The following is a 21,388-nucleotide window of genomic DNA, read 5'->3' as shown; positions in this document are numbered from 1 at the left end:
TTTCTTATTTCCCTTAATTGCTGAGAAATTTTGTAACATCTGAGCACTTGATATTCATACAGGAACTTCTCTTTTTTCCAAAGGTCTCTTCAATTTTTCTTTAGGTGGTATCTATCCTACTCCTAGTGATATATGCCTATACATCCTTACATTTGTGCTCCACCACTCCTCTTAGTCATTTTTCACTTTCTATCGATGCCCATTTTGTGACGTTTGTATTCCCTGTTGCTTACTTCTCTTGCTGAATGTTTATATTTTCTCCTTTCATCAATGATATTCATATATCTTGTGTTACTCAATGATTTCTAGCATCTCTCGTCTTTTTCCCTACTTCATCCTCTGCTGCCTCAATCTTTCTCAAAGCTATCCATTCTTCTTCTACTGTTTTCCTTTTCCCTGTTCTTTCAGTCGTTCCCTAATGCTCCCTTTGAAACTCTCTACAATCTCTAGATCTTTCAGTTTATCCAGGTCCCATCTCACTAAATTCCTTCCTTTTTGCTGTTTCTTTCGTTTTAATCTACAGTTCTCAACCGATAAATTGTGATCAGAGTCCACATTTTCCCCTGGACACGTCTTAGTTCCTAAATCTCTGTCTAGCCATTACATGAACAATCTGAAACATCTCCAAGTCTCTTTCACGTATACAATCTTCCTTCTGGATTCTTAAACCAAGCGTTAGGTATGTGGAAGAGGTAAGAGGAAATCAATTAGTGGTACCTGAAGTACCGTATGCGGGGTGTGACGTGGTTGCAGATGTTGAGCGGGATAAAACAAACAAGATTGTCAGTTAGTTCTGGTACCTGAGCGAAGGCAACGGCTCGCCGCACCAGTGGTGGAGGTAGGTCAGCAGCAGCGGCGGCTGAAGGGTCATGCAGCCACCACCGGGACTCCCAGGCTGCAAGCGGCGCCGCCACGCCACAAACCAGCAGGTCTGCCACGCAGGCGTGCACGTGCAGCAGGTTCCGCAGCCGCGCTCCGCCACCTATACAACATGATACTGGTGGTCAGACTCCTTGGTGTCACTGGCGCTACTACGCCACTCACCAGTTGGTCTTCTAAACACACACACACACACACACACACACACACACACAAACACACACAAAGCCCGTACAGAAAGTTCCACAGCTGCACTCTGACACCTATGCTACATGATTCTGATATTCAGGCTCCCACGTCCCGTGTACCAGTGGCGCAATACGCCACACACCAGCATGTCTGTTACGCTACTAAGAATATGTTGTACAATCTGCTGATGTGCCCTGCCTCCCGTGCAACATGATACTGGTTGTCTGACACTCAAGTAACAGTGGTACCCTGCCCTCGTCACACATGAGCAAGTTGTCACACTTATGAGGAAATGTTGCACCTTCTGCTGCTGTGCCCTGCCATCTGTGCAACACGGCACTAGCAGTAAGCCCATCATGCACATACATCCGAGCACTAGTTTCAGTAGCCATGCTCGTCTACCTATGCAATCCGACTGCAATAGCAGCCCAGCAGTTTTGCTGCATGTTTATCATCTCACCCTTTTATTAACAAAATGGGTCAGGGTGCGGTAAAATTATTGTAGTCAAACCAAGAAAGGAAGAATTGACTATAATTTTGTGTTCAATTTGGACGAATGGTCTAACTTTTAACTTTATAAAAAAATTACTTTTTTGTCAAAAATGTTCCATCGAGAAGTAATCAGCAAAGGAGAAACTTCCAAGTTGTAGGTGGTACATATTATTATATCATTAACTGGAAATGCCAGAGAGTAGACCAGCTCCGACATTAAGGTTGAGCTACTTTTAACATAACTACCAACCTTACGAACATATAATCAGGAAGAAAGAATATTTTGTACGTTTTAATTCTTTGTCGTCATATGCGAGAATTTTTTGGGGTTACTCCTCAGTCTCTAAACTGGTAAATTGATTAACATTACATGCGAGTTTCTTATATAGTTGAATCTGTTTAAGCATTTTGGATAAGTAACCGCTGCCTCTAACGATATTCAAACATCTATACACTAAAGCATTTTAGTATAACTAACCTACTGGATTTTGTTAGTAATAAATATATTGATAAATACAATAACTGAAGGAAAAGCGTGAATCTAAATGTGGCAGAAACGTGTCAAAGAGACAGCCATAAGATTTCTACGATCAATTTGCAGAATATGTCTCATAGACAACCGAAGTATCTTGTGAAGTAGGTTAAATTACCAAATATGCAGCAACCAGTCGCAAAATCGTGTTTTATTTGTTCACTTTTGCAAATCGATTTCAACTGATTAACAGCCATCATCGGTGCTTTCAACCAATATGTGCCCAGAGTAGTAATACTGACATCTGCTTAAGACAGTATTTCTACTCGGGGCACATATTGGTTGAAAGCACCGATGATGGCTGTTAATCATTTGAAATCGATTTGCAAAAGTGAATAAATAAAACATGATTTTGCGACTGGTTGCTGCATATTTGGTAATTGTATGGTTTACGGTCGCTGCACGACTTGGGAAACACATGGAGCCCTCCATTGATGTAAGTTACAGTTTCATGTCTTGTGATTGAAATTATTTTTCTTCTTAATAATTCCTCGTATATTGTATGGAAATTCTGGAACATAAATAAGGACGAAATTAAAAATCTGTAAATTTTCTTCATCTATCCATATGAGTTTAAATAGCTTCACGGCCCAACAGTATCAATTCTGACATTACATTCCCTCTAACCTCCAATCTTGACAGACACTCTAGTGTGCCGAGCTGGGTAACCGCGTGGTCTCGGGCACCTTGCCACGGTTCGCGCGGCTCCCCCTTCAGACGTTCGAATCCTCCCTCGGGCATTGGTGTGCATGTTGTCCTCAGCGTAAGTTAGATTAAGTAGTGTGTAACCCTAGGGACCGATGACCTCAGCAGTTTGCTCCCATACGAACGTACCAGAAAACTTAAAAAAAAAAAGAAATTCCACTCCGGTGTACGCTTTTTCAGAAAGAATGTTGCAGAGGCATTGCTTAGACACAGCATGGCGCTTGTTTCCAGAACGAATTATTTACGTTCTAATGGAGAATGCGCTGCTTATAAAGTTAATGACATGAGAACGCGAGTCGTGTCTAGATATTTCAATAGGGAAGGTGTCGGCCCTGAAGGAAAGGGGACCTGGTTCGATTCCCGGCCCAGAACATAGTTTTAATCAGCCAGGAAGTTTCAGAACATTTAAAAGCGGAATAAAAGATACCTCTAGGCTGTTGTTAAGACATTTAGCTGCAAACACCTTCCCTTTAGTGAGTGCTTATCCAGCGGAGTGTTAGGGAGAGCTTCTATGCTGTTTTATTAGACGGATAGAAGTACTAGCAGAAGTGAGACTATGAAGGACGGGCGTGACTTTTCATGTTTGAGGTTACTGTTCTCACAGATCGTCCGAATATCGATATGCGGTTACGACCTTCATCAGCAATAGTTTCTGCAAGTGGTGAGAAGGAGTAAAGCTGCATGTCTGGCCTCAACAAAGGATTGGTTTTGCCCTGTGTTTGGCGGCGCTGGTACTATGTGTCGGTCGGCAGAATCTTTGACTAGCAGTCGTAGTGATTCATTGTACAGGTCGATCGCAAAATTTGACTATGAGATGATTCGCTTTTCGATGATAAGAAAGTTAATCTTACGAAATGGTGCAAGATTTAATTAAATTGATAATAATTTAGCTCAATGATGAGCAGTGTCACATAATATTCAGTGTAGTTATATGAGAACGAAGTATTTCGCGACGACACAGCTTACAAAACATACACGGACGTCTTGCCGCATTAGTTCAGGGTAAAACCCCGAGCTTTAAATAATTACCTCCATCATCTTCGTCAGGAGCAACAAATAATTTTTGTTGCAGTCGATAAAACTTAACAGCAATAATAAATGATTATGATCAATAGGACAATTACATCAATTTCTGAAATCGTACGGGATCCCCGTTAATATGAGAGAAAGAAGAGTGTGCTAGAAGGGAAGCAATGATAGCACGAGAGACGTTCAATAAGTAATGCAACAATATTTTTTTTGAAAGGAGGTTGGTTTTATTAAGTACACCAATGCACAAAATTATTCCGCTCTCTATTGGCTACACAACTCTGTTTCTCAAGGTAATCACCGTTCAGTGCGACGACCCTACGCCACCTTATTGAGAGGCTCTACATATCCGCTTGGTATCACCCTACTGCTCGACGTCAGAGCCAATGTCTTGCTCCATCCATAATCTTCCCAACATCGACTTACTGCTTCCCGCGGAGAACCTCGTTAACTGAGCTAGCAGATGGAAGGTGCGAGATCCAGGCTGTAAGTTGGATTAGTAACAACAATTCAATGAAGTTTAGTGTTTCTTTCCCGTTGGGGTCTTGCGATGTCTTGGGGAAAGAGAAGTTCGTCTCCATTTTGGAGGCTACAAACAAGCTGAATTCGTTTCTCCAGTATCTTCAAGGTAGCACAATACACTTCCGAGTTGATCATTGCTCCTGAGGGAGGACATCAAACAGAATAACCCATTCAGAGCCCCAGAAGACCGTCACCATGACTTTACCGGCAGAGGGTGCGGCTTTATACTATTTAGTCGGAGAGGAAGTGGTGTGGCGCCACTATATGGAGTGCCGTTTAGTTTCCCGGTGCGAAGTGAAGAAGCCATTTTTCATCGCCTGTGATGCTTTTCGACAAAGAATTGTCACGATCAGCCTCGTAAAGCGCAAGCGGTTCCACACAGAGGGTCCTTCGTTGGTCTTTATGGTCGTCTGTAGGCTGCGAGAACTTGGATGGGTGACCATCCGGTCGGCCTAGCGCTGTTGGCAAGCGGGGTGCATTCAGCCCTTGTGAGGCAAACTGAGGAGCTACTTGTTTGAGAAGTAGCGGCTCCAGTCTCAGAAACTGACATACGCCCGGGAGAGCGGTGTGTTGACCACATGCCCCTCCATATCCGCATCCAGTGACTCCTGTGGGCTGAGGATGAGACGGCGGCCGGTCGGTACCTTTGAGCCTTTATGGCTTGCTCGGGAGTAGGTCTTTAGTTTTAGTAGGCACCGAGAAACCCAGGGTCACACAGCTTTGGGTGCCCCAGATGGTGGACGAATGTGTCATTACTTCAACAGAGACGTTCAGTCGTGCGGTGAGGTATTTCGTTGTGGTCCATCGATCACCTCGAGTGAGAGGGTCCACATTTTCCAAACCTGAAGTTCGCTATTGCGAACTTGAAGCGAAAAGCGTAAAAGCGTTGTGTTATAATGAATTAGGATTGTGGGTGGATTACGAACAGCTTAACATTAAGAAGTATACTTGAAACATGAAACACAGAGCGCCAAACGGAGGATAAGCGAGAGCGGGACGTGTGAATCTCTCACGCGTGAAACATGAGCTTTGCACGTTGATTACAAAAATCTTCTTAGAAGTTGTGGACGTAATGTACACAAAGGTGACAAAAGTCATGGGATACCTTCTAATATCTGGTCTGACCGGCATTTGCCCGGGGCAGCGCAACAGCTCGACATGATATGTTCTCAAAACATTGTTGGAAGTCCACTACAGAAATAACGAGCCATGCTGCCTCCATAGCCGGCCTGCGAAGTTGTTTCCAGTACAAGATGCTGTGCACGAACTGAGCTGTCGATTACATTACGTAAATGTTAGATGGGTTTCATATAGGGTGATGTGGGTGACCAATTCATTCGCTTGAATTAAATGAAAATTAAATAGACCTCTTAGCTGCAAACAGGCATTGATATACATCGTTGGGGACATGTTGAAAAGGTGTGCCCCGACTGGGACTTGAACTCAGGGTCTCTTGCTTACATAGTAGACGCTCTATCCATCTGAGCCACGGAGGGCACAGAGGACAAAGCCCCTGCAGGGACTTAACCCTTCCACGCTCCCCGTGAGACACACATTCCCAACATGTCCACACCACTACATTCGTAGTGCGCCTAATAGATGTTTGCCAATCACACTAATTACTCGTGGCAGATTAATCTACCATGTCCCGTACGAGTAGCGGCATATCCATGTAAGCAGGAGATCCCGGATTCGAGTCCCGGTTGGGGCACACATTTTCAACATGTCCCCAATGATGCACACTATATCCACGCGTGTTTGCAGCTAGGGTGTCGATTTGATTATCAATTCGTTCTAGAGAAGCTGCATGGTCATCAATGGTATCTGTTCTTTCGGGAACAGATACTGCCTTCATATATAGTCATTCCCTTGAATTTTCTCCAAACCAATAGCGAGCGATCGTCGCTCTGTGATATGACATCGTTGTTAGGGAACACCAATTCAATAAATGTCTGAAAATGGTCTCCAAGTAGCCGATAATAACCATTTCCAGTCAATTATCGGTTCAGTTGGACCAGAGGATACAGTCGATTTCATGTAAATAGAGCCCCCACCATTAAGTTGCCATTATCAGCTTTAACGGTATCTTGTTGACAACTTGGGTCCATGGCTTCGTGGAATCTGTGCCACACTCGAACCGTACCATTAGCGCTTACCAAATGACATCGGGACGCATCTGACCAGGCCACAATTTTCCTGTCGAATAGGGTCCAACCGACATTGTCACGAGCCCAGGAGAGGCGCTGCAGCCGATGTCATGCTGTTAGCAAAGGCACTCGCGTCGGTCGTTCGATGACGTAGTCCATCAACGCTAAATTTCGTCACACTGTCCAAACGGATACGTTCGTCATACGTCCCAAATTCATTTATGCGGTTATTTCACGCAGTGTCGCTTGTCTGTTAGCACTGTCACTCTACTGAAAAGGCGCTGCTCTCGGTAGTTAAGTGAAGGCCGTCGGCCTCTGTGTTGCACGTGGTAAGAGGTAATGTCTGAAATTGGGTATTCTCCGCAAACTCTCGACATTGAGGATCTCAGATATTGAATTCCTTAACGATTTCCGGAATGGGAGGTCCCACACGCATAACTCGAAGTACAATTTCGCGTACAAACGGAAAATTTATGCATCACCCGAGTACAAATAACAACTCCGCCAGTGCGCTGTCGTTTTGTACCTCGTGTGCGCGATACTACCGTATATATATATATATATATATATATATATATATATATATATATATATATATATATATATATATACCACGAGTCTTGTCATGTCAGTGTTTATACCATGAAAAGAATAATTTTCTAATTAGTGTTTCTTACCACTTCCCTACAGCTCTACTGGACACTTGTAGATAGTGTAAGATCAAATACTGTAAGTACTACGTGCAAAGATGATAATTAAAATATTTGGTTAGAGGCTTGCTGGAACGAAATAATCACGCTAAGTTGCCATTTACAACATTGCCTCTTTCCATGAGAAATTTTAGACCATAGAGCACGAAAGACAAAATGTCGGACAGATAGTTAGCTCTGATCTGTCCTACCACAAGCGTGAGAATTTTAAAGTTCTTCAGATACATATTTAGGAACTGAGTATATATGAGTGAACGACACTTGTGTATTAAAGTCAGTAAGTATGCCGTCCGTAAATTTGCTACGACAAACAACTCATGATAATAAGCTTAGATCTTGTACTGATCCAAATGCTTTTTGAAAAATGAGAATCTGTCTGACTGCCTCGATTCAGAGATTTCAGCATGTCACGTGATAAAAGTGCGAACTGAGTTTCACAAGATCGATGTTTCCGGAATCCATGGTGGTTGGCACGGAGATAATTCTGTTTGAGATACCCCATTACGAGTTCCGAATATGTTCTAAGATCCGACTACGAATCGATGTCAAGGATACTGGACGGTAGTTAAGTGGATCAGTGCTACTACCTTTCTCGTAGACAGGTATGACCAGTACTTTCTTGCAACATGAATTAAATGTGTATTGACTTTAAGGTTCGGGTAAAGTTTAAATATTACTTTTTGTTCTCAATGACTAAACTATGCCATCACTTCCACGAACAAAAGAAATGTCTGAAGCTGTAATTACTTTATGCCTATCCTTAGTCTGATAAATCTTCGACGATTTGAGATCAGTTATTAAAACTGTAGCAGGAATACTGTAGCGATATTTGTTCATTAAGTGCTGTAAATATCTTTGTATTTACGTTGCATAAATATTTTAAAGTAACTTAATTTGATAGAGATACGTCATGCTGCATTTTGAGATTACAAAGGCTCCGCATTCGGTTCCAGGAAATTTGTAATCCCTGTTAAGCAGGGAGTTTGGAACAGTGTTACGTCCCCTTTAAGGCTCGAAGTAGTCAGACAAAGGGGACAGATAATATTTGACACAATAATGCCAGCGACATGACAGGGAAATGAGTGAGAGTGGGAGAGAGAGAGAGAGAGAGAGAGAGAGAGAGAGAGAGAGAGAGAGAGGGAGAGTGAGAGTGGGAGAGAGAGAGAGAGAGAGAGAGAGAGAGAGTGAGAGTGGAGGTGCTGCGAACACTCTGCTGTAGCTCCAAAACCTCCGATATTTGATAACAGTTATAAGGGAGAAAAAATACGGCCGTGCGATAAATCATGCAGTCATCCCGTTCCACATAGTCACCTTTGCAGTGTAAAGTAGTACCGCTTGATGTGCATGCCGATTTCCAGCTAACCATATTTTCAAATTCTGCATATTGACACGTCATTGGAGATGGAAATGGGTTTCATCTGTCCGCAGACTGTTCCACGGCCATTCATTGTCCACTTCCATGAGAGCAAGAAATTCCAGAGCGAACGTTTACCTAGCTAGCATGTCATCAGGGAGTAACTCCTGAACATGGGTGATTTTCTATGGACAGCAGTGCAGGATGCTTCCAAGGACTTTTTTTACAGTGCTCGCTAGAATGACCAACATTTGGGGCATTCCCCGTGCATTGTATGTTGGCACACCACCGCTTGAACTCTCCTGCAACGCTGTGGCCACATCTTCGACAGGTGTCGGATTAATTGCCTTCCTCCCTCTGCCACCTTGCACTATCTTTTTGGGGTAAGGATACATTTTCTCAAGACCCTTTGGAGACATCCGATCATAGCCGTTTTTGGTACTCTTGTGCGGCCGGAACTTCTGCAGGTCTACTAACGCCAGTCTCAGTTCTTATGAAAGAGCTTTACCAATAGCGTGCGAATCTTCATGGAAAGAGTAATGTGTGTCTCGGATGCAAGATAAAGAACAGCCGTGCATCGCGCGTCTGTTGGGGTGCATTTTCCGAAGCTTACAGTGACATCTATTGGACAAATATTGTTAAAACACTTTTTTGTTCCGTGGCGTTTCCCTCTGCGTCAATCTTATACTGTTCACATTTGCCATAATTCTGAGCAGTGGTTCTCTGTCTAAAGCGTCTTGAAACTGGAAAATTAACTATAGATACAGAGTACATTTATACAGGCGTCTATGTGTATTAAGAAATGATGAGCTTCTCCGAGGACTGCTGGTATGTATAGGACACGCAGCCCCTGCAAGCAATGAGAAGGTATAAAACAAAATTAATTTAATTTTATGGCACATTACAGTGCAGGAAGACGGGACAATACAGATCATACTTAACATACATATAATCGCCTACCCTCTCGTGATTCACAGCGTAATTCGATGGCTTATGTTATTTAGATAGATACTGTGTAAGTAGGCTGTTTTGGTTTTTATGTTGGTAACGCCACGTAGCGCTCTGTACGTAAATCACAGACTGCTGTGTGCAGTCTGTGGCTGGTTGGAATTGTTGGAATATTCGCTATTGTAGTGTTGGACAGTTCGATGTGAACAGCGCATAGCGTTGCACAGTTGGAGGTGAGCTGCCAGCAGTGGTGGATGTGGGGAGAGAGATGGCAGAATTTTGAGATGGACGTGAGTCCATCAGAAAGAGTAAATTTGAAATATATATATATATATATATATATATATATATATATATATAAAATTAAGGTAAATACATTGTTTGTTCTCTATCAAAATCTTTCATTTGCTAACTATGCCTATCAGTAATTAGTGCCTTCAGTAGTTAGAATCTTTTATTTAGCTGACAGTATTGGCGCTCGCTGTATTGCAGTAGTTCGAGTAACGAAGATTTTTGTCAGGTAAGTGATTCATGAAGGTATAGGTTATTGTTCGTCAGGGCCATTGTTTTGTAGGGATTATTGAAAGTCAGACTGCGTTGCGCTAAAAAATATTGTGTGCCAGTTTAGTGATGATCAGAATCAGTAAAGAGAGAACTGTCTGAGTACGTTCAGTTTTACTCAGCTGTCTTTGTATCAAATAACGTAGAAGTTCACTAGCACAATCATTCATAATTTTTCTAAGGAGACATAACAACTGGATTGTAAGGCGTACCCAGGAGCAGGCATACACTCAGATCACAATATATTAGTGATGAAGAGTACGGTAAGTTCAAGACATTAGTCACGAAGAATCAATACGCAAAGATGTGGGAAAAGGAAGTACTAAGGACTGACAAGATATGGTTGAAGTTCTCTAAGGCTATTGATACAGTAATAAGGAATAGCTCAGCAGGCAGTACAGTTGAAGAGGAATGGACATCTCTAAAAAGGGTCATCACAGAAGTTGGGAAGGAAAACATACGTACAAATAAGGTAACTGTGAGGAAACGATGGGTAACAGAGAAAATACTTCAACTGATCGATGAAAGGAGGAAGTACAAAAATGTTCCAGGAAACAGGAATACAGAAATACATGTCGCTGAGGAATGAAATAAATAGGAAATGCAGGGAAGTTAAGACGAAATGGCTACAGGAAAAATGTGAAAACATCCAAAAAGAAATAATTGTCAGAAGGTCAGACTCAGCATACAGGAGAGTCAAAACAACATTCGGTGACAATGAAAGCAAAGGTGATAACATTAAGAGTGCTACGGGAATTTCACAGATAAATGCAGAGGACAGAGCGGATAGGCGGAAAGAATACTTTGAAAGCGTCTATGAGTGGGAAGATTTGTCTGATGTGATAGAAAAATAAACAGGAGTCGAGTCAGAAGAGATAGGGGATTCAGTATTAGAATTTCAAAGAGCTTCGGAGGATAAAAGATCGAATAAGGGAGAAGAGATAGACAACATTCCATTAGAATTTCTAAAATCACTGGGTGAAGTGGCAACAAAAGGACTATTCACGTTGGTTTGTAGAATGTATGAGTCTGTCGACATATGTTCTGACTTTCGGCAAAGCATCATACACACAATTCCGAAGACGGCAAGAGCTGACATGTGCGAGGATTACCGCACGAACAGCTTAACAGCTCATGCATCCATGTTGCTTTTTTTTTCTGGTCATCAGTCTACTGACTGGTTTGATGCGGCCCGCCACGAATTCCTTTCCTGTGCTAACCTCTTCATCTCAGAGTAGCACTTGCAACCTACGGCCTCATTATTTGCTTGACATATTCCAATCTCTGTCTTCCTCTACAGTTTTTGACCTCTACAGCTCCCTCTAGTACCATGGAAGTCATTCCCTCATGTCTTAGCAGATGTCCTATCATCCTGTACCTTCTCCTTATCAGTGTTTTCCACATATTCCTTTCCTCTCCGATTCTGCGTAGAACCTCCTCGTTCCTTACCTTATCAGCTCACCTAATTTTAAACATTCGTCTATAGCACCACATCTCAAATGCTTCGATTCTCTTCTGATCCGGTTTTCCCACAGTCCATGTTTCACTACTATACAATGCTGTACGCCAGACGTACATCCTCAGAAATTTCTTCCTCAAATTAAGTCCGGTATTTGATATTAGTAGAATTCTCTTGGCCAGAAATGCCTTTTTACCATAGCGAGTCTGCTTTTGATGTCCTCCTTGCTCCGTCCGTCATTGGTTATTATACTGCCTAGGTAGCAGAATTCCTTAACTTCATTGACTTCGTGACCATCAATCCTGATGTTAAGTTTCTCGCTGTTCTCATTTCTACTACTTCTCATTACCTTCGTCTTTCTCCGATTTACTCTCAAACCATACTGTGTACTCATTAGACTGTTCAATCCGTTCAGCGGATCACTTAATTCTTCTTCACTTTCACTCAGGATAGCAATGTCATCAGCGAATCGTATCATTGATATCCTTTCACCTTGTAATTTAATTCCACCCCTGAACCTTTCTTTTATTTCCATCATTGCTTCCTCGATGTACAGATTGAAGAGTAGGGCGACAGGCTACAGCCCTGTCTTACACCCTTCTTAATACGAGCACTTCGTTCTTGATCGTCCACTCTTATTATTCCCTCTAGGGTTGTTGTACATATTGTATATGACCCGTCTCTCCCTATAGCTTACCCCTACTTTTTTCAGAATCTCGAACAGCTTGCACCATTTTATATTGTCGAACCCTTTTTCCATGTCGACAAATCCTATGAAAGTGTCCTGATTTTTCTTTAGCCTGCTTCCATTATTAGCCGTAACGTCAGAATTGCCTCTCTCGTCCCTTTACTTTTCCTAAAGTCAAAAAGATCGTCACCTAGCGCATTCTCAATTTTCTTTTCCATTCTTCTGTATATTGTCCTTGTAAGCAGCTTCGATGCATGAGCCGCTAAGCTGATTGTGCGACAATTCTCGCACTTGTCAGCTCTTGCCGTCTTCGGAATTGAGTGGATGATGCTTTTCCGAAAGTCAGATGGTATGTCGCCAGACTCATATATTCTACACACCAACGTGAATAGTCGTTTTGTTGCCACTTCCCCCAATGATTTTAGAAATTCTGGTGGAATGTTATCTATCCCTTCTGCCTTATTTGACCGTAAGTCCTCCAAAGCTCTTTTAAATTCCGATCCTAATACTGGATCCCCTATCTCTTCTAAATCGACTCCTGTTTCTTCTTCAATCACATCAGACAAATCTGCACCCTCATAGAGGCTTTCAATGTATTATTTCCACCTATCTGCTCTCTCCTCCGCATTTAACAGTGGAATTCCCGTTGCACTCTTAATGTTACCACCGTTGCTTTTAATGCCACCAAAGGTTGTTTTGACTTTCCTGTATGCTGAGTCTGTCCTTCCGACAATCATATCTTTTTCGATGTCTTCACATTTTTCCTGCAGCCATTTCGTCTTAGCTTCCCTGCACTTCCTCTTTATTTCATTCCTCAGCGACTTGTATTTCTGTATTCCTGATTTTCCCGAAACATGTTTGTACTTCCTCCTTTTGATCAATCAACTGAAGTATTTCTTCTTTTACCCCTGGTTTCTTCGCAGTTACCTTCTTTGTACCTATGTTTTCCTTCCCAACTTCCGTGATGGCCCTTTTTAGAGATGTCCATTTCTCTTCAACTGTACTGCCTACTGCGCTATTCCTTATTGCTGTATCTATAGCGTTAGAGAACTTCAAACGTATCTCGTCATTCCTTAGTACTTCCGTATCCCACTTCTTTGCGTATTGATTCTTCCTGACTAATGTCTTGGATCTTCAGCCTACTCTTCATCACCACTATGTTGTGATCTGAGTCTATATCTGCTCCTGGGTACGCCTTACAATCCAGTATCTGATTTCGGAATCTCTGTCTGACCATGATGTAATCTAATTGAAATCTTCCCGTATGTCCCGGCCTTTTCCAAGTATACCTCCTCCTCTTGTGATTCTTGAACAGGGTATTCGCTATTACTAGCTGAAACTTGTTACAGAACTCAACTAGTCTTTCTCCTCTTTCATTCCATGTCTCAAGCCCATATTCTCCTGTAACTTTTTCTTCTACTCCTTCCCCTACAACTGCATTCCAGTCGCCCATGACTATTAGATTTTCGTCTCCCTTTACATACTGCATTACCCTTTCAATATCCTCATACACTTTCTGTATCTGTTCATCTTCAGCTTGCGACGTCGGCATGTATACCTGAACTATCGTTGTCGGTGTTGGTCTGCTGTCGATTCTGTTTAGAACAACCCGGTCACTGAACTGTTGACAGTAACACACCCTCTGCCCTACCTTCCTATTCATAACGAATCCTACACCTGTTATACCATTTTCTGCTGCTGTTGATATTACCCGATACTCATCTGACCAGAAATCCTTGTCTTCCTTCCACTTCACTTCACTGACCCCTACTATATCTAGATTGAGCCTTTGCATTTCCCTTTTCAGATCTTTCAGTTTCCCTACCACGTTGAAGCTTCTGACATTCCACGCCCCGACTTGTAAACGTTATCCTTTCGTTGATTATTCAATCTTTTTCTCATGGTAACCTCCCCCTTGGCAGTCCCCTCCCGGAGATCCGAATGGGGGACTATTCCGGAATCTTTTGCCAATGGAGAGATCATCATGACACTTCTTCAATTACAGGCCACATGTCCTGTGGGTACACGTTACTTGTCTTTAATGCAGTGGTTTCCATTGCCTTCTGCATCCTCATGTCGTTGATCATTGCTGATTCTTCCGCCCTTTAGGGGCAATTTCCCACTCCTAGGACAAGAGAGTGCCCTGAACTTCTATCCGCTCCTCCGCCCTCTTTGACGAGGCCGTTGGCAGAATGAGGCTGACTTCTTATGCCGGAAGTCTTCGGCCGCCAATGCTGATTATTTATCAAAATTTAGGCAGTGGCGGGGATCGAACCCGGGACCGAAGACGTTTTGATTATGAATCAAAGACGCTACCCTTTATTTTTTCTATCTGCTCGGGGCGGACGTCGTAAGACATCCGTTCAAGTTCGTTGTTGATCGATTAACTCAGTTTTTTATTACAGGGGACTGCTAACCCTCTGACCGAACACGCTGAGCTACCGTGCCGGCATAGTAAGAATGGACGACGAAGGAGGAAGTGCTCGTATTAAAAAGGTGTAAGACAAGGATTTAGCCTATCGCCCCTACTGTTCAATCTCTACATCGAGGAAGCAAATACGGAAATAAAAGAAAGGTTCAGGAGTGGAATTGAAATTCGGGGTGAAGGGATATCAATGATACGATTCGCTGATGAGTGAAAGTGAAGAAGAGTTACATGATCTGCTGAACGGAATGAACAGTCTAATGGGTACGTAGTATGGATTGAGAGTAAATCGAAGAAAACGAAGGTCATGAGAAGTAGTAGAAATGAGAACACCGAGAAACTTAACATCAGGATTGATGGTCACGAAATAGATGAAGTTAAGGAATTCTGATACCTAGGCAGTAAAATAAATTAATGACGGACGTAGCAAGGAGGACATCTAAAGCAGACTAGCAATGGCAAAAAGAGCATTCTTGGGCAAGAGAATTCTACTAGTATCAAATATCGGCCTTAATTTGAGGAAGAAATTTCTGAAACTGAAAGTCTGGAGTACGCTCTGGTATGGTAGTGAAACATGGACTCTGGGAAAACCGGAAAAGAAGAGAATCGAAGCATTTGAGATGGGGGGCTACAGACAAATAATGAAAATTAGATGGATGATAAGGTAATGAATGAGGAGGTTCTGCGCAGAATCGGAGAGGAAAAGAATATGTGGAAAACTCTGGTAAGGAGAAGGGACGGGATGATAGGACATCTGTTAAGACATGTTAAGAAATTACTTCCATTGATCTGGAGGGAGCTATAGAGGGCAAAAACTGTAGAGGAAGACAGAGATTGGAATACACCCAGCAAATAATTGAGGACGTAGGTTGCAAGTGCTACTCTGAGATGAAGAGGTTAGCTCAGGTGAGGAATTCGTGGCGGGACGCATCAAACCAGTGAGAAGACTGATGACAAAAACCAAGGCGAAACAGTATGCCCTTTAGTAACATGGAATGATCTGGCGCTATCTGCATGAAATTATCCTCGCGCCAAGTCAAGACGGTGGAATCATTTCATGCTTTAGACATGATACTAACGCGACTATCACTGCGAAATGAAGTAGATAGGTAACTCATAAAAAGAACCCAAACGAGAAGAATGTCCCACGACTATAGCAAAGCGCTGCAAAAGGGAAACTACACAGTTTTTCGGAATGTAGGTGTAACACTCATAGCTAGGAATAATTTGCTGCTACTCTACTACCAGATCATCTATTATAAACGGACCTGGATAAATATAAAGAGACATAGAATTTTCAGACGTCTATTTAACAAGGATACATATGTGCGAAGTCATTCCTTTAGTTTTAATTTTGAACTATGATCGCCGAATATCCGATATTTTCAACAGCAAAAGTAACATTGAGGAAGTCGTTAAATAAGAAAATCTCCGGATATTCATTTACCACATTATCTTCCATCATGAAAGTGGAATACTCTCCTCGCCTGTGGTATAACATTTAAAATGGTAAAGACTAGCCAATCAGTCGTCAGTTGCTTTCTAGCTTTATCATAGGAAATCTAGATTTCGGCTAGCAACTAGCCATTATCAATGCTCCGAACTACTGCATTATATCGGCCAGCTACCACCCGAAATCTGTACCTGCTATAATAAAGCTATAACGGAAACCACGACTGATTGCTGCTCTTTATTATTTTGAGGCATTTACATTCAAAATGTGATTGTAAACAGATTATCTCCAAAGCTAGCATCGCCATCTGTAAATCACGTCTTAACTCTGCTATCGATTAGAAGCTAATGTATTGTTGTTTACGCACGGAGAGAACACGCTTTCTTACTTAGCGATTCTGACGTCACAGACTACTCTACTTAGCTTCAGATTTCAGCAGTCTAGTTGGACGTACCTTCTCACACCAGCCACCAGAAACTGTGCGCAAACCAAAAGGAGAGATATGCTGCTCGGAAAAGCCACAGACCATAGACAACAAAAGCTCGGAAGGAGATAACTCAGGTTGGTAGTTCATATGCAGATGCAGTGTTATGTACAATGGCACAGGGAAAAAAAAAACTGAGAAGTTTATTGGATTATGTGGATACCGTTCATCGTGAAAAGTTAGTTTGCCTTTTCCAAATAGTGTACAACCTCAAAAATGTCAACGGCAGTCTGAGACATTGATACTTGACCTAGTGACTTAACGTAGGTTTAGAACCTAACCCATGTTTAGAGCCTTCTTTGAATTTCGTTATTAGGCTTTCAACAAAGTTTGCGAAGTAGATCTTAACTGGTAAATGTGATGTTACGTGAGAGAAGAGGTGATGAAGTATCTGCAATCTCAAAGGGTGCATGGCAAATACAGGACGTGCTTGGATCAAGGAACAGTTGGAATTGTAAATTGTTGTAGTTGTGCTGGGAAAGTCCCTGAGCTTCAAGGGCTAATAGAAAGCACAGAGGCTGAAATCGTTATAGGCACAGAAAGCTGGCTAAAGCCTGAAATAAGTTCTGCAGAAATTTTTACGAAGTCTCATACAGTGTTCAGCAAAGATAGATTAGGCAGAATTGGTGGTGGAGTGTTTGTGTCAGTGAGTAGTGGTTTATCTTGTAGTGAAGTCGAAGTAGATACTCCGTGCGAATTGGTATGGGTGGAGGTTATACTTAACAGCCGAACTAATTTAATAACTGGCTCCTTCTGCCGACCCCCAGACTCCGATGATATAGTTGCTGAACAGTTCAGAGAAAATTTGAGTCTCGTAACAAATAAACACCCCACTCATTCGGTTATAGTTGGTGGGGACTTCAACCTTCCCTCGACATGTTGGCAAAAATACTTGTTCAAAACCGGTGGTTGGCAGGAAACATCTTCCGAGATTATCCTAAATGCTTTCTCCGAAAATTATTTCGAGCAGTTAGTCCACGAACCCACGCGAATTGTAAATGGTTGCGAAAACACACTTGACCTCTTGGCCACAAACAATCCAGAGTTAATAGAGAGCATCATGACTGATTCAGGGATTAGTGGTCACAAGGTAGTTGTAGCTAGGCTCAATACCGTTTCTTCCAAATCCACGAGAAACAAACGCAAAATAATTTTATTTGAAAAAGCGGATAAAGTGTCCGCTGTACAACATCTCTTCATTGTTCCCGGTGCTCATATTGAACAGATTGTGTAAGCAGCGGTCAGTAATAAAATTAGTTAAGAAAAATGTTCAAATGTGAGTGAATTCCTATGGGACCAAACTGATGAGGCCATCGGTCCCAGATTTACACTTTACTTCAACTAACTCACGCTAACTTATGCCAAGAAGAACACACACACCCATGCCCGAGGGAGGATTCGAACCTCCGGCGGGAGGAGGCGCGCAATTCGTGACATGGCGCCTAAAACTGCGCGGCCACTCCGAGCGGCAATAAAATCAGTATTATACCTTTCTCACTTGTTTGATCATTGCTGCCCACGTCTCGTTCCTGATCCATTATATGGGTAAGAAATTCATCACCGATGACGAACTTCACTCAGTTGTCCACAGGTGGTGCCAGGATTCCCTCAAAGAATGATTTACTACACAAATGCAGAAGCTGCTAGAACGACGGCAAAAGTAGGTAGACCTTAACGGGGAATGGCTAACATAATATGCATTCGTTTGTTCATTAAATGGTTCCTTAGAAAACAAAACAAAAAAAAATTAAATGACCCAAGTAAATTACCTAATTTTCCGTTTCATTTACAAGCTATTAAAAATCGTAACTCAAGGGCGTTGAGATTATGAAAGAAGTGGGTATCCAGGAGGAATTCTTCTAGAAATAATATCGAGAACTCGAAGTTTGTCTTTTTTTTCATTAACGTACGGTATATCATACGTTGCAGTAGTACCATAACAGCATCATTTGTATTAGTTTACGTTTCGTTTCGCTGCTTTGGCATATTCAAGTCCCTCTAAGCCAGAAATGTGTTGCCATATCCACTGCCGAAGTGCTGAACGACAGCTGGAGACTTGTCAAGAGGAAAATGAATGTTCGTCATAAACGCCGACGATCAATTTCACGAATGAAAACCACTTAATGGTAATGTCACTTTTCTCCACAGAAAAAGCTTCGGCTTATAAAATTTTATCTAAGAAATGAGGACGTCCTCCGCAGAACGAGGAAAGAAATATCTGAGAAACACTGTGCAGAAGAAGAGACGTGATTATAAGAAACGTGTTAAGAAGCCATTGAATAGGTTTTATGGTATTAGACGGCGCCGTAAGGGCCAAGGCTGCACGCGAGTTCAGACATCGGAAAATATTCAACAAATAGCTGAGGACGTTCGTGTAAACACTAAACACTATTATGAGATAAAGAAGTTGACACGCGAAGAGTTTGGCGCAAGAGAGGAAGCCGTCAGAAAAAAAATGCACATTCAGTGGCACATATAAGGGGTTAAGGGGTACTACGATGATCTGTCCATGAGAGCCAAAACCGAGAACTCCACGTTCGTACAAATGGATAACAATATTAAAGACAGTTGGAATTCCATCGCTAGTTGTAAGTGGGCTGCTTCTGTGTTGGCAGCGCTGTGTAGCGCTTTGCATTGGATCTCTGGCTGCGCTTTCTTTGTAAGAGACTCTGTGGCTGGTCGAACTCGTTGTTGGAAGTTACTCGCCAGTAGTGTTGGGCAGTTGGAAGTTAGGCGCCAGCAGTGATGGAAGTGCTGTTGGGCAATTGGAGATGAACAGCCAGCAGTAATGGGCGTTAAATGTGAGAAGTTAGCATTGATGGAGGGTAGAGGTCTGAAGTGTTAGCGTTGGTTAACGATCTGGAAGTATCCGACTTGGAGACTGAAAAACATTCATGATTATATATCTTTGTACTGGATGTCAATGACGATTTATACTCGTGTTTGGATGCCACACTTTTAAGGTAAAAAATACGTTATTTGGTTTGCAACAAAATCTTTTCTTTGCTAACCACATGCTTATTAGTAGTTAGTGGCTTTAGAAGTTAGAATCTTTTGTTTAGCTGGCAGTATTCACGCTCGATGTATTGCAGTAGTTCGCGTAATGAAGATTTTTGTGAAGTAAGTGCTTAATGAAATGTACAGGTTTTTGTTAAGATTCCTTTTTAGTCAGGGCCATTCTTTTGTATTAATTATTTGAAGTCAGGTAGTAATTTTTTTGAGCTGTCAGATTGCGTTGCGCTAGAATATTGTGTGTCAGCGTTGACGTGATAAGAAAACGTAAAGAGAAAGTAGGCTCAGTACGTTCAGTTTTACTCAGCTGTTTCAGAATCAAACAACGTAGAAATTTCATCTTCTCAGTCATTCAGCAATTTAAGTACAGACACACACATTTAAATAACGAAGTTTCATAGTATACAACAGCATTCAACAACAATATAGGTGAGACATTAAATCTCGTTGGAGTCAGGTGACTGTGCTTGCATTATAATGTGAAAATGATATGCTCACTTGACGCGTTTCGGATTTATTTCCATCATTAGATATTCAGGTGCACAGAGGGGTCGGAGGATACGAGCGTTTCGAGGTGAGCATGTAAGGTAAGCCGAGAGACTACTGTTGCGTGTGCATCTATTAACGCTCGTATCCTATGACCTTCTGCGCTCTTGGATATCTGATGATGGAAATAAATCCGAAACGCAAGAGGTGTGCAAACTGAGTAATGAAGTCATTTTTCACCGGCCGTATGACATTTCTGAAGCGACCTATTCAGCTCCAACACAGTGCTACATTCTAACATTCAAAATAGGCCAGTTGTACTCCAATTTTAATAACTCGTGACGTCACACACTGGCAAAGCTATACCCCACTAAGAGCTTACCTCAGTGAACGGTAAACCACTGTCTGTGGCAAATTGTAACAACGATCAATAAAGATTGTTTCTTCCGAGGAGTCATGGAAATCAATTCGACCATAGGTTTATGACTATTACGAAAATATTAGGTTGGTTCGTAAGTACGTAGCATTTTTCCAAAACGTTAATGAACACAACAGATACACATGGCAGATATTTCAGTCATCAATAATACGAGGGCGTTTCAGAAAGTAACCTCCGATTGGTCACAGTGCGGGTTGTGGGGGGAGTAGCGACGCCATCTGTGCGTTCACGCACTCAACAGGTCAGTCGGCATCAAGCCGTGGTCGAGTGAACGTCGTACCTGCGCTAGTTTAGTTTTTGTGGCAGTTTGAAATGTGTGCTGCAATAGAAAACCCCGCCAAATGTGAAGTGCGTGCTGTCATAAGGTTTTTTTACAGCCAAAGGATATTCTGCAGCAGCTATTCATCGTGAGCTTTGTGCCATGTACGGACCAAGAGGTATGAGTGAAGGAGTTGTCCGTGAATGGGTACGTTTATTTAAAAGTGGACGAGAAAACGTTCATGATGAAGAGAGGAGTGGTAGACCATCATTGGTGACTGACGAACTCGTTCAGACAGTTGATGCAAAAGTTCGTGAAAATCGACGTTTCTCAATGTCGGAGTTGTCTGCTGGTTTTCCACAGATTTCTAAGACTCTCTTGTACGAGATAGTGACAGCAAGATTGGGTTACCGTAAGTTCTGTGCACGATGGGTGCCCAAAATTCTTACCGACCACCACAAAACTCAAAGAATGGCCTCTGCATTAGACTTTCTGTCACGTTATGAGGACGAAGGAGAACCATTGTTAAACAGAATCGTGACCGGTGACGAAACCTGGATTAAGTACGTGAACCCTGAGACAAATGAACAATCAAAGATGTGGGCACATTCAAAT

General features: G+C 42.2%; 1 protein-coding gene across 1 annotated transcript in view; it reads right to left on the bottom strand.

The window, feature by feature from the left end:
• LOC126481790 (uncharacterized) overlaps positions 1-21,388 on the bottom strand; it is a 74,349-nt gene that overhangs the window by 41,703 nt on the left and 11,258 nt on the right. Inside the window, exon 3 of the mRNA XM_050105746.1 lies at positions 801-982. Coding sequence (XP_049961703.1) covers positions 801-982 — 182 coding nt within the window. The remainder of the gene's footprint in view (positions 1-800; positions 983-21,388) is intronic.

The sequence above is a fragment of the Schistocerca serialis genome, chromosome 5 (assembly GCF_023864345.2).
Source record: "Schistocerca serialis cubense isolate TAMUIC-IGC-003099 chromosome 5, iqSchSeri2.2, whole genome shotgun sequence".
NCBI classification, from domain to species: Eukaryota; Metazoa; Arthropoda; class Insecta; order Orthoptera; family Acrididae; genus Schistocerca; species Schistocerca serialis.
Note: the sequence above shows the minus strand (reverse complement) of the source record. Positions and strands in the feature narration are given on the sequence as shown.